We start from the raw sequence: 13,312 nt of genomic DNA on the forward strand, positions 1-13,312 counted from the left end.
TGTAATTGTAATTCAATATCTGTTAGCTTGTTACACTGCCTTTGGACACCCCAGACAAGAAATAAATAATGTATATTTCAAGCCTAATTTAACTTTCAGTGATTAAAAAGTAATTAACACCAGCTCAGGCAATCTGCACAATCACATTTCTTGCCATCACTTTAGTTTTCTTGGAACTGAGAATACTAACAGCTTTTTAAATTAAACAAAACAAATGTCGTTTTAGTCTTTCCAGACTGTTCACGGTAAATCCTGCTACCCTCATGCCTGAAAGTAGTTTCAGTAGTTTCAGTGAAATCCCTCACTTAATATTTAAGTGGAACTGAAACACAAGACCCTGAGCTGCAAGAGTAAGTACAAAGGAAGCTGTTTCAGAATTGTTGCTGGGCCTGACATCACAAGTAATCCTGCCAGCTGTGCTGCTGTGCCTCTGCTGACCCATGCTCTGCAGTGGAGTCATGGGCACCTGCTGGGTAGAGCCTGGCAGATGCAACACCCAGAAATACAAGCTCCAAACTGATATTTCTGCCTGTTTTATAAGCACAGCCTTTGGCTTATGGTTTCTTTTTGGTTGTTTTCTTGTCTGGCTCCCGTGTTTCCTACCTTCAAAGACATGGGTTATGGCGACCACTTTTATCTGATAATGTCTCCTTTCTTTCTTCATTTCTCTTCCTCTGTCTCTTCCTCTCTGTTTTTCTGTTCAGGCTTGCAACCAAGCTTCTGTGTACAATTCTTAGGTTAAGTTACTCCAGAACTGGTCAATTGCTACCAGATCCTCTGGAGGTAATTTTCTTTTTCATTTGTGTCATGCAGATTGAACTATTTTCTGTAGCACAAAGATGGTGCATTTTAAACAGCTGGTATATTTTCTAAAAGAGTCAGCGCTGTTTGTCATTGTAATGATGTGTGTACTTGCTGAGCGTTGTATCGGTACTAAAGCATGGTATTGCAGCTTATCTTTTCAGAACATTTGGAAGTATTAGTATTTATCTATCTATTACTGTTTATATTAAAATCTATGTAATTAATGGATTTTGTCAGTTTAAAAAAAAATAATCAGTTCTTCTGTAGAGGTCTAAAAGGGAATAAAGAGTATAGTACTATAAAGAGATCATTAAAGAAGAAGCTGTAAACATTCATTTACCAGTTCTTGAAGTGACAGTAATTGCTCTACAAGCAAACATCTTTGGTAATAAATCTTTCCATTCACGTGCTCTAGGAAACAAACAAGGAAGGGGACCAGCAGACCTGATTCCTGTCACAGCTTTTATCACTGCCCTGATAAATCATCTCTGGTAAGTTTGTTTCACAGATCTTTTCAGACCAAATCTTTATGAGTGCAGAACAAGAATTCCCAAATGATATTATTTTACTTATAATACTGCTAGTAAAATTGTTTACAGAGAAGGTCCTCACACTCAGATGATTCATGAAGCAGTAAGTATGACATTTACAGCTGTTAGATGTGGGGGTTTTGTCATCTGACTATTAATCCAGATGTTGAAAGGAGTATAACAATGTGTGACTCTAAAAGTTATTTGCATTTTATCCTGGTGGTATTCCTTGGCCTAATGCATAACATAGAAATCGGTCTGTTTGGAACGCCAACTGAATATTGCCATGCATGGAATCAAAGCAAAACAAGAATTCATTCACCACTTCCCATGGGCAGGCAGGTGCTCAGCCATCTCCAGGAAAGCAGAGCTCCATCATGCGTAATGGTTACTTGGGAAGAAAAATCCCATCACTCTGAACATGCCTCCCTTTCTTCTATCTCCAGCTTTATACACTGAGCATGATGCCATATGGTATGGGATATCCTGCGGTCAGTTGAGATCAGCTGTCCCAGCTGTGTCCCTTCCCAACTTCTTACCCACCACAGCCTGTTTGCTGGTGGGGTGGAGTGAGAGAAAGAAAAGGCCTCAATTCTGTGTAAGCCCTGCTCAGCAATACCAAAAGCATCCCTGTGTTATCAACACTGTCTCCAGCACAAATCCAAACCATAGCCACATACTACCTACTATAAAGAAAATTAACTCTAACCCAACCAAACCCAGTGCATTCTCCACCCCTTATTCCATACCACGATCAGGTCCCATATTATTCAGTGCATCCTTATTAACTACCACTCCTCTTCCCATCCTTTGATACAATACACAGATATCATTCCCTTAGGCTATGGACCACCCCTGTAAAACGTCTTTAAAATGTCCCCAGAGTTAATTTAGTCCATGACTTTGGGTTCCATCTGTTAACAGTAATCACTCAGGACAGGAGAAGTGATGTATTGCATGTAGTTATTTGTCACAAAGCCAGCTCAGGTGTGGTCACTGCTGCACTTGCACTGTTTCTTGGAAGGCTTGTACTCCACTGTTTCATGCGGACCCTGCTATAGGACATGCAACTCAAATCATGGACTAAAAATGTGTAAATGTACAGTCTCCAGCCCTGGTCCCATTGAACCAGGCTAGAGGGTTTAACATTACAATGAACTACAACTACTAAAACGTAAAAGTAAATGTCCATTTAATAGAATAGAATCATAGAATCATAGAATAGTTAGGGTTGGAAAGGACCTTAAGATCATCAAGTTCCAACCCCCCTGCCATGGGCAGGGACACCTCACACTAAACCACCTCACCCAAGGCTTCGTCCAACCTGGTCTTGAACACTGCCAGGAATGGAGCATTCACAACCTCCCTGGGAAACCCATTCCAGTGCCTCACCACCCTAACAGGAAAGAATTTCCTCCTTATATCCAACCTAAACTTCCCCTCTTTAAGTTTTAACCCATTACCCCTTGTCATGTCACTACAGTCCCTAATGAAGAGTCCTTCCCCAGCGTCCCTATAGGCCCCCTTCAGATACTGGAAGGCTGCTATGAGGTCTCCACGCACCCTTCTCTTCTCCGGGCTGAACAGTCCCAACTTTCTCAGCCTGTCTTCATACAGGAGGTGCTCCAGTCCCCTGATCATCCTCCTGGCCCTTCTCTGGACTTGTTCCAACAGTTCCCTGTCCTTTTTATGTTGAGGACATCAGAACTGCACACAATACTCCAGGTGAGGTCTCACAAGAGCAGAGTAGAGGGGCAGGATCACCTCCTTCAACGTGCTGGTCACGTTCCTTTTGATGCAGCCCAGGATATGGTTGGCTTTCTGGGCTGCAAGTGCACACTGAAGCCAGCTCATGTTCATTTTCTCATCAACCAACACCCCCAAGTCCTTCTCCACAGGGCTGCTCTGAATCTCTTCTTTGCCCAACCTGTAGCTGTGCCTGGGATTGCTCCAACCCAGGTGTAGGACCTTGCACTTGTCAGGGTTAAAATTCATAAGGTTGGCATCAGCCCACCTCACAAGTGTGTCAAGGTCCCTCTGGATGGCATTCCTTCCCTCCACACAGCTTGGTGTCATCGGCAAACTTGCTGAGGGTGCACTCAATCCCACTGTCCATGTCAGTGACAAAGATGTTAAACAAGACCGGTCCCAACATTGATCCCTGAGGGAGACCACTCATTACTGGTCTCCAGCTGGACATTGAGCCATTGACCACAACTCTTTGTGCGTGGACATCCAGCCAGTTCTTTATCCACCGAGTGGTCCATCCATCAAATTGATGTCTCTCCACAATTTAGAGACAAGGATGTCGTGTGGGACAGTGTCAAACGCTTTGCACAAGTCCAGGTAGATGACATCAACTGCTCTACCCCCGTCCATCAGTTCTGTAGCCCCATCATAGAAGGCCACCAAATTGGTCAGGCAGGATTTCCCCTTAGTGAAGCCATGCTGGCTGTCACCAAGCACCTTGTTGTTTTTCATGTGCCTTAGCATGCCTTCCAGGAGAATCCGCTCCAAGATTTTGCCAGGCACAGAGGTGAGACAGACTGGTCTGTAATTCCCTGGGTCATCCATTTTCCCCTTCTTGAAAATGGGGGTTATATTTCCCTTTTTCCAGTCGTTGGGAACTTCACCTGACTGCCATGATTTCTCAAATATGATGGCTAGCGGCTTAGCAACTTCTTTTGCCAGCTCCTTCAGGACCCACAGACTGATTTCATCAGGACCCATGGAGTTGTGCACATTCAGGTTTTTAAGATGGTGTCGAACCAGATCGTCTCCTACAGTGGGCCTGAGGTCTTCATTCTCACAGTTCCTGCGTCTACCTTCCAAGACTTGGGTGGTGCCGTCAGAGACTTTGCCAGTGAAGATCAAAGCAAAGAAGTTGTTAAGAACCTCAGCCTTCTCCACATCCTGTGTAGCCAGTTCTCCTGAGAGCTTCCTGAGGGGGCCTACATTCTCCCTAGTCTGTTTTTTATTTGTTATGTACCTGTAGAATCCCTTCCTGTTATCCTTAATACCCCTAGCCAAGTTTAATTCTAACTGGGCCTCAGCTTTCCTAACCTGGTTCCTAGCTTCCCAGCCAACATCCCTGTCTGTCCTTGCTTCCACCTTTTATAAGACTCTTTTTTCATTTGAATTTTCCTCAGGAGCTCCTTATCCATCCAAGGAGGTCTCCTGGCCCTCCTTCTGCACTTCCTTCTGGTTGGGATGCAACACTCCTGAGCTTGTAGCAGGTGATCCTTGAATATCAACCAACAGTCTTGAGCCCCCCTGCCCTCTAGGGCTATATCCCATGAAACCTTACTAAGTAGGTTCCTGAAGAGGCCAAAGTCTGCTCTTTTGAAGTCCAGGGCAGTGAGCTTGCTGCATGCTCTTCTCACTGTCCTGAGGATCTCAAATTCGAGCATCTCATGATCGCTGCATCCAAGGCTGCCCTGGAGCATCACATTTCCAACGAGCCCTTCCCTGTTGGTGAGCATGAGGTCAAGAATGGCACCTCTCCTTGTTGGCTCCTCTATTACTTGCAGAAGGAAGTTGTCTTCCACACAATCGAGGAACCTCCTGGTTCCCAGCTTGTGCCGGGCCGTACCGTCCTTCCAACAGATGTCAGGGTGGTTGAAGTCGCCCATGAGAACAAGCGCCTGTGAGCATGAGGCTGTTCCTATCTGTCTATAGAGTGCTTCATCCACAGGTTCTTCTTGATCAGGCAGTCTGTAACAGATAACACCCAGGGTGCAGAAAGTAGTAAATTTTCCTGTCTTTCTGTGTATCTATAATTAGGCTTTTAAGACTTTGTTGCCCTCAGGCAACAGAGTGCCTGTCTCTAAGCAATTGCACATGCCACATTTCTTACTGTTTCCCTATCCTGCACTTTCTATTTTTTTTTGTTGGACCATTGCTTAACAATTGATTTTAATTCTCCCAGTGAATTCTCCAGAAATAAAAGGTTGGAATAACACTTAAACAGTCAGTTATTGTAATTCTTTGTTTATTCATTCCATCAACAGCTTACAGTTGGTAAAAAAAAAAAAACCACATTGGCTCCAAGACAACAGTCAGTTCATGCACTCCCAATGTGAATCCTTTCCCAGCAGTTGCAAAGACCCTACAACAAAGTATTAGTGATAGATTATCAGTGGAGGCACAACACCCCGTGTTTCTTTCTTTCTGAATTATTTCTACATTGAAAATATCAACTGGCAGGCCCAGAGGAAGTTGGTCTAGACAGGTATCCATTTATAGCAGGGAAATCATTATTTCAAAAGCCAGTCTCTTACACAAAACTAATGCAGTGGACAGTACTGGCATACCATACGTATGCTGAGGTACTGGCAGAGAGAAGCTGCTTCAGTGTGAAGCAAGTCTGCTTTCTAAGTAAGTTAATTGCTTCATCATTGTTATTGCAGGATCATGCGTATGCATAGCAATTTATGCAGTCATTTCATGTTGGTTATTATTACTAAAACTTCTGTCACTTTAATTAATAACTTTAATTAATAACTTTCACTTCATTGAAAGCATATTTTAACGAGTTTGAAATGCAAGGTGATTTAAAAATCAGAAATTACTGTCACTGAGGTAGGGGTTGAAGGAGGCAGGCTATTAATGCGAGAATTACAGTGATGTGAGCTTTAACTCCTTGGTGTGATCAACTTTTAGTACTCAAAATAACTTGCACAGTTCTGAAGCAGTAGTATCAATGCTGAATAAAATCTAAGGAAATGGTGATTAGGAGAATGTGACTGAGAAACTGCTACAAAAGACAGCAGGAGAAACATCGTAGTAGTTTATTAGTGTAAAATTTAGGGGACAAAAATCTTATCTGATACTGTTAACTGGCAAAAAGGTATCTGAAGTCCTAATTCTTCAAAAGCCATATAAAGAGAAATATAGAATATATCTGGGTTTAGAAATATAAAATACAAGTTTTAAGGTTTGAAATAAGTCTTAGTGTTTAGATTCTCTATGCCTGTAAATATGTAAACATTTACGGTATGGCTCTTCAGTGACCTATGTTCTGACAAAAGAAGTGCATTGAGAGATGATTTAACCAGAGGCTAAGCTGTTCACATTAAATTCTGCATTTCCTAGAAAGAAGTTTTTATGCATATGATAATAAATTCTATGTATATTTTCATGGGGTGTCCTGCACTGTAAAAAAATTCCAGAACCTAGATATGTCTTACCAGTAACGCTTAGTTTGCCATTAACTAAACCGGATTTGCATGATGAAACAAATTTGATGTCAACTCCTAATGTTACATTTACTGAATGAATGCAATACCCTTTCAGAAGTCTTTAAGGGGACCCATACGTGTGAAAAAAAAAAAAAAAGAAAAATCAGATGAATGAGCCAGTGCTGCTTAAAATGTGCCTTTTCTAAATTATTACTATACATTTTTAGGTTCTATGTTTGTCTCCCACTAAAGAGGAGCTCCTTTTACTGAGTCAGACATTCTAGGTTTACATATAGGAAGAAACGCAGGGTTGGGTGGCCAAACTTGTAAAATCAATTTGATACCTGAACTTTCAGTGAGTTTTTACAGACTGTGCACAACCAACATAAGATGTCTTTCAAGTGGAGTTTGGGAAAACTTCAGGAAACTTGGGGAATGCCGTGACTTGCACTGGTTTCTATAAATTGTAAGTGAAAAAGCCAAAGTAAGAATTTTTTCATCATACACAATGTGGAATAGGAACAATGGCTGTTCCTCCTCTCTTGTGTTGTTTCTGTAGGTCTCAAGGAATTCAGGAAAACACAGAAACTTATGATGTCAGTGAAAACAGTGAGCTTAGCTGAAAGTCTGCAAAGAGCAAACCACAGAAGTGTGACTCTTCCTGTCCGCTTTCTGTGTAAAGACACATTTTAAGGCAGTGGATTTTGAACTTGTGCACAGGCCTCATAAGGTCAAGATAAACAGAAACAGAACTGGCAAAGTGAAATGAATGTTCTTTGTGGTTAGGTAATTGCCTTGAGTGCTGAGAGGAGTTTCAGCCATGTAAGACCACAGCCAGAGATGCTAGAAATACAGCAGTCTGACAGGGATTTCAGGTTTTGTGTTCTTGCTGAGGTAAATAAAATAAATTGGATTAATTTTGTTTGTATTGTGCACATTTGCAGCACAATGTCAGTATGGCCACATTTCTAAAACTCACCTTAGACTGCCAACCATTCCTTTACAATGCTCTTAATCAATGTAGTGGATCAGGAACAGTCTTTCTGGTTTTCATTTTCTTTTTTTTTTTTTTCCTGTCAGATGCACCATGGGTATCCCTGCTGAATGAGTAATTATTTCCAGCTGTGTTAATATATTTTCTGAAAAGATGACAAGAAATTGTTTGGATGTTGTCATTTAACTGGCTAAAATCAATTCTGAATTTGAAAAGGAAGTGTCTAGTATTGATTTCAGACATAACACTTTGCAAAGAACTAGCAAGTATACTGTGGGGAGCAAATCTTTACAAGGAGTGGAGGAGGAGCAGCCCTGAAACATTTCTGTGATTCAGATATTCTTCAGAAGTTCTTCCTTAAAAAGGGCACTTTGAAATGAAAATGCTTCCCTTTTTAAAAAAGAGGAGGATTCAACACTAGTGCTTGATTTTAAACTTATCCTTGTTTCTTCCCACACAGTGAAGCCACATGGTTTGAATTAAAGAAACAAAGTAAGAAGCAATAACCATATTTTTAAAATGTTGCTCAGGAATGTGCCCATTAATGAGAATAGCTAACGTGAAGAAAGAGCTTTGCATAACTGAAAGGCTGAACTCCAAAACAATTCCTTATTCATTCAAAAAATAAACTTGCATAAACATCTGTTTACTATTGATGGTACTATCAGCTCCAGAGAACCACAATTATAATATGAATTGCTGTGGTTTGGTTTTGTTTCAGGCAGTGCTTATCAAAACAGACTCTTTAGAGTAATTATTTACCCTACAGGTATTTGTGTCTCCACTCAGTGAACCTCTACAGTCTTCATTTTCAGACATAAATTACAGACCTACATTACAGATCTGGTTTAGCAGATCTGATAATTCTGAAAACTGCAAGAATCTGTTCCACAGAGAAAATGGCTGTATTCGCAGTTATCTTTGGGTAAGGACAGCAAGGTGTCTCACCAAGTGAAAATAATTGCATCAATGCAGTGGAGGGATTTGCCAATTGGCAACTAATGGCCTAGTGTTACCCAAACACAATCAGTGGTAGCAAGTTCAATATTTGTCTCAACATTTGACTGGGTCCCAAGAGTAAATGGCAGTGGGTAAACCCCATTTAATCCCATGAGGAGATATATCTCCCAGCAAGGAAAAAGATTTCAATGTTTCATTTAGCTTCAAGAGTATTACATCAGTAAAACAAAGACTTGAGCATCTGAGTTAAAAATTCTTATCTTCAGAACCCCTGAAGTGCTTCTGCACAGTGCAAATGGGAGTTTCTGTGTGCCAACTTTCCAGCAGTGAAGGTCCCTCAGGAGTTAAGTGCATGTTTTGTGTACAGTCTGTTGCTACCTAGTGTATGTAGCTAAGCTACAGTGAGATCTTCATTTTAAGCAAATGTCTACTGAGCTTATTGGTACGACTAGAAACATTCAGTACTCAGTGAATCAGGTTCAACGTATGAGACATTTTCCCCATTAAACAGTAGTTCAAACACTTGCGGAAGTTCTTGTGTTCATGACTTTTTGAACTCACCTCTATGATGACTGCTGAAATTAGCTACATAATGCTATAGGATGAGGCAGCTTTAATCTTTTTTTATTGCAAAATGGAAGACTTTTATTAAATAGTTAGAGAAAGACAATAACTTCATGACTAGACCACTTGTCTAGATTGGCAGAGGGAAAGAAGACACAGGTTCTTCTGTCTACTCTTGTGAATCATCGAATCATAGGATAGTTAGGGTTGGAAATGACCTTAAGATCATCTAGTTCCAACTCCCCTGTCATGGGCCGGGACACCTCACACTAAACCTTTTACCCAAGGCTCTGTTCAGCCTGGCCTTGAGCACTGCCAGGGATGGAGCATTCACAACTTCTTTGGGCAACCCATTCCAGTGCCTCACCGCCCTCACAGTAAAGAACTTCTTTCTTATATCCAATCTAAACTTCCCCTGTTTAAGTTTTAACCCATTACCCCTTGTCCTATCACTACAGTCCTAATGAATAGTCCCTCCCCAGCATCTTTGTAAGCCCCAAATACTTGACGTTAAGAATCTTATCAATAAATGGGCTTCCCAAAACCTAGGTGAATGCTCAAAAGTCAAGTCCAAGAAAACTCAATGTAAATGTGTAAACAGTCAATGCAAAGAGCAATACTTTCAACGCAGGGAACCAAGAGAACCCCATCCCATGCTGAAGTCAAAGTTGGTAGCTCCTCAGGACTGTGTTCGCTTCTTTTCCCTGTGAACTGAACTGCTTCCAGGGAAGTTGTATGTGACTTTTCAAATGAAAATTTTAATATGCACTTAAGGCCAGCAATATCTTGTTTCATAATCTGGTAGAGCATCTAGATAGGAAAACACATGTTTGCAATGCTCTATAAGGAGGTAAAAATGGAATCTGAATCTTCCATATACTGGTTCAAGTAGTGGATTATTAAGAACTGGAGGTCTTCTGAAGGTGGCACCTGCAATAATGTGTGTAAAGAAGCACTGCACAGGTGTTCTGGGTTCAGCAGTAGCAATCATTTTTCTCCTCCTTGGTAGCTGGTGCAGTGCAGTGTTTTGACTTTCGGCTTGAGAACAGAACTGATAACAATGATGTTTTAGTTTGGCCAAGGACTTTGTGAGCCTCATGCTCTGCCAGGGAGGAGGGGAAGCCAGGAGGAAGCAGAGACAGGACACCTGACCCAAGCTAGCCAAAGAGGTATTCCGTACCACAGCACGTCATGCCCAGGATGTAACTGGGAGTTACCTGGAAGGGCTGGTGGACTGCAGGTTTGGAGGAGGTATCGGTCGGAGCTTGGTCAGGCTGGGGGGGGCAAGTTATCGGTCGGCTGGTGGTGAGGTGTTGTATTCTCTTCCCTTGTTATTTCCTTAGTTACTAAACTGTTCTTATCTCAATCCATGGGAGTTGCATTCTTTTTGATTTTCCTCTCCATCCCTCCGGGAGCAGGGGGAGGGCAAGAAGCGGGGGAGTGAGTGAATGAGCTGGCTGGCTGGGTTTAAACCACAACAACGGGTGTCTAGTTTCAGGACAGAGTTCATGTCTGTGAGTGTAGAGAGGATGGAAGTGCTTGGATGCAGTGAAGAGCTTAACGTGTAATACCCTGTGTTTCAAAGGAATCTTACCAGCAGCTTGTCAGACAAGCAACCACCAGAATCTGCATTTGAGCCCCTCACAGAGCTTGGGCTAAAAGCATTCCTCCCTAGTAACCTTCAGGTGCCTCTCCCTTTTAGCTGTTAACCCCATGCAAGAGTTAGGGCTGTGAAGTTAAATAGAAAGCTGGTCACTTAAGAGCCAGGTATTGCAACATATGCATTCTTTTGTGAAGCATGTAGCAGCTGGGTCCTCTTTCTCCTCTCATACTGCTGTTCAGTTGCATGCATGCCGTACTGCTCTGAATAATTGGTGATCCTTGGCTAGAGTGGTGGGCTAAGGGAGAGAGGGCAGGACAGCTGGGTGAGCTTCTGTGGAGGAGTTCACAATGTTAAACTGAAGAAAGAGAAATGGTCAGGTTGAATGGGGCTCTAAGCAACCTGATCTGGTTGAAGATTGCTGGGGAAATTGGACTAGATGACCTTTAGAGGTCCCTTCTGACCCAAACTGTTCTGTAATTCCATGATTCTAGGAGTAAGAGGGAAGTTAAGGAACCGTAAGGTGAAGAGTCACTTGAAAAGGAAACAGTAAGAGGGTTAAGGCAATAAGAAGAACCCAGAGAGGAAACAGAATATGAAACTCAAGAGCAAAAGGACTTCTGGATCGACTGCAGAAATGTCTGACTTGTCAGGGGACAGCCTTTTCACTTCAGCTACTAATATCCACCATTCTTGTCAAATCATCTGGTGCATTTATCTGCTGATAAGACAGTAGTGGAGGTAGTGGGGTGGAGGAGGAGAAGGTGAAAGTGCTGCTTTTTGTCTATGTTTGCAGGTCCTTCAGAGAGTGGCAAAGTTACCTGGTGTATCAAATGACCCGCATGGCGGGTGCATTTGGTGCAGGCAGGTATTCCACAGAAGTGCTTTTCCAGACACTGCTGTTCAGATCATCTGCACATGCAGCGGTAAAAGACTGAATGTGTTTAATGGGAAAAAATGCAAAGAAACCAGATGCATTTCACTGAAGCTAGGGAAAACTTCTCCTTCAGGGAATCTCTATGCCCTTTTAGTTGTGTTAAGCAAGAGCGCATTGCTAACTTGCTTTAGCTGGTGGCACAGATGTTTCCCTTTGCATGTGCATCTCCAATGATTTCATAGCCTGCCACGTAGCTGCATAAGCAGGGCCTCCTGGAGTCTATGTCGTGGAGCTGACTCAGCATACAAATAAATACTTTTCCCTAATCACTAACCCTGCAGTCAGACTGATCCTAAAGGCATTCTGCAAGTTTTTTTGACTTGTGCCCAGAAACACAGGTTCTATAGGCTAGGTCTGCCCTACAGCAATCCTATACAACTGCTCATTTTGGTAATTCTGCTGTCTGTACCAACCATCCTGCAAGAGTTGTCAGGTGTCACAGAAGTGAGAATTTGTTCTTGCAGCTCCAACTTAGTTATCAGGATTTCATCCACTTGCATGAATATTTCATTGCTCTGCTGTTAGCCTCTACCTTTTCTAACCACCCAGTGGGTACTAAACTGTTCTTCACAAAAATGTAGATTTGAAAGTATAAACCTTGTTGAGGCAGTCTAGTTATTAAAGACATGCCAAACTGCCTGCAATATCTGATGTTATCAGAGCTTTTCCATGAGTTCACAGTCTTACATACATACTTCTGTGAACTGGATATTAATTGCAGTTTTCTGCATCTGTCAGATGCTAATTCAGAAACAAAGAAGAGATTGTAGTTCCTGTCTTTAAGGCTGTGGGATACTGGCATGGTTTCAGCTAGCTGTCTGTCCTACTATGAAACCCTCTTGTAAGAAGAAGATAGGAGCAGGGTCCTGATTCACTACAGACAACGTTCTGTCTCAACTCAGAAAGCAAAAGCATGTGGAGCTGTCTTTGGACCTCCTCAACCCATGAGTGTGCAACTCTCTTCTCAGTACCCTTTCTCCCACATTGCCACGGGAAACAGGACAAGAGGCGTCCAAGATCATCCCTGTGTGACAAAGAAGTAAAAGGTCAGTATTGCCTTTAAGAAAGTCAGTGAACACCTGTCCAGATAAAATCAGTAATAAATGATAGTACACCTAGGATGCTTTTCACCTGTAGGTCTCAGAGCACTTCACAGAGGTAACTTCTGAGCATAGAGCTGTCATGAATAATAAAGCCTTTTTGCTGATATATTTCATGTGGATCTTTGTTAAAGCCACTTCTCTCCACATGGAGCCTGTTTAAGATTTACGTGCAAAGTACAAGAAGAAGGGGAGGCGGCTGTAGTTGTTGCTTACCAATCCAGTGCTGACTGCCTTTGCACTTTGCAGCGGGTGGTTTGAGCTGCAAACACATAGCTTACCCGTAATTACCACAATTTCCTGTTGCACTCATTTGAAAAGACAATGTTCCTGAGGAAGTTATGAAGACGGCAAGTAAGTTGCTTCCTTAATTTCTGCATGTTTGACTAAGAGTTCTGTCTTAATTATGCCAGATAGAGCTTATTTACTGTGCTTCTCAAAGGGTGCTATCTTTTGGAGGGGTGAGAAGGTTTGTGCTTCCAGATAACAGATGGGGAAATTTGGGTATTCTGCAGTCCTCTCAGCTCAGAAACAGCTGCAGAAGGTCATGGCAATTCTTTCTTTTACTAGTGCTGAAACTGTGAGGAAAGTAACTTAAATATTCAGTTGCAAGATACTGCTGCAGCTGGGATGTCAGATAAGA

At 42.1% G+C, this 13,312-nt stretch overlaps 1 protein-coding gene across 1 annotated transcript in view; it reads left to right on the top strand.

Annotated features, from left to right (window-relative positions):
- Window positions 1–12,896: 12,896 nt before the first annotated feature.
- CEP85L (centrosomal protein 85 like) overlaps window positions 12,897–13,312 on the top strand; it is a 139,329-nt gene continuing 138,913 nt past the window's right edge. Inside the window, exon 1 of the mRNA XM_057423605.1 lies at window positions 12,897–13,023. Coding sequence (XP_057279588.1) covers window positions 13,011–13,023 — 13 coding nt within the window. The 5' untranslated portion in view covers window positions 12,897–13,010. The remainder of the gene's footprint in view (window positions 13,024–13,312) is intronic.

The sequence above is a fragment of the Pezoporus wallicus genome, unplaced genomic scaffold (assembly GCF_028554395.1).
Source record: "Pezoporus wallicus isolate ANWC-B61680 ecotype Strahan unplaced genomic scaffold, APGP_CSIRO_Pwel_v1 contig_8806, whole genome shotgun sequence".
Taxonomy (NCBI): Eukaryota; Metazoa; Chordata; class Aves; order Psittaciformes; family Psittacidae; genus Pezoporus; species Pezoporus wallicus.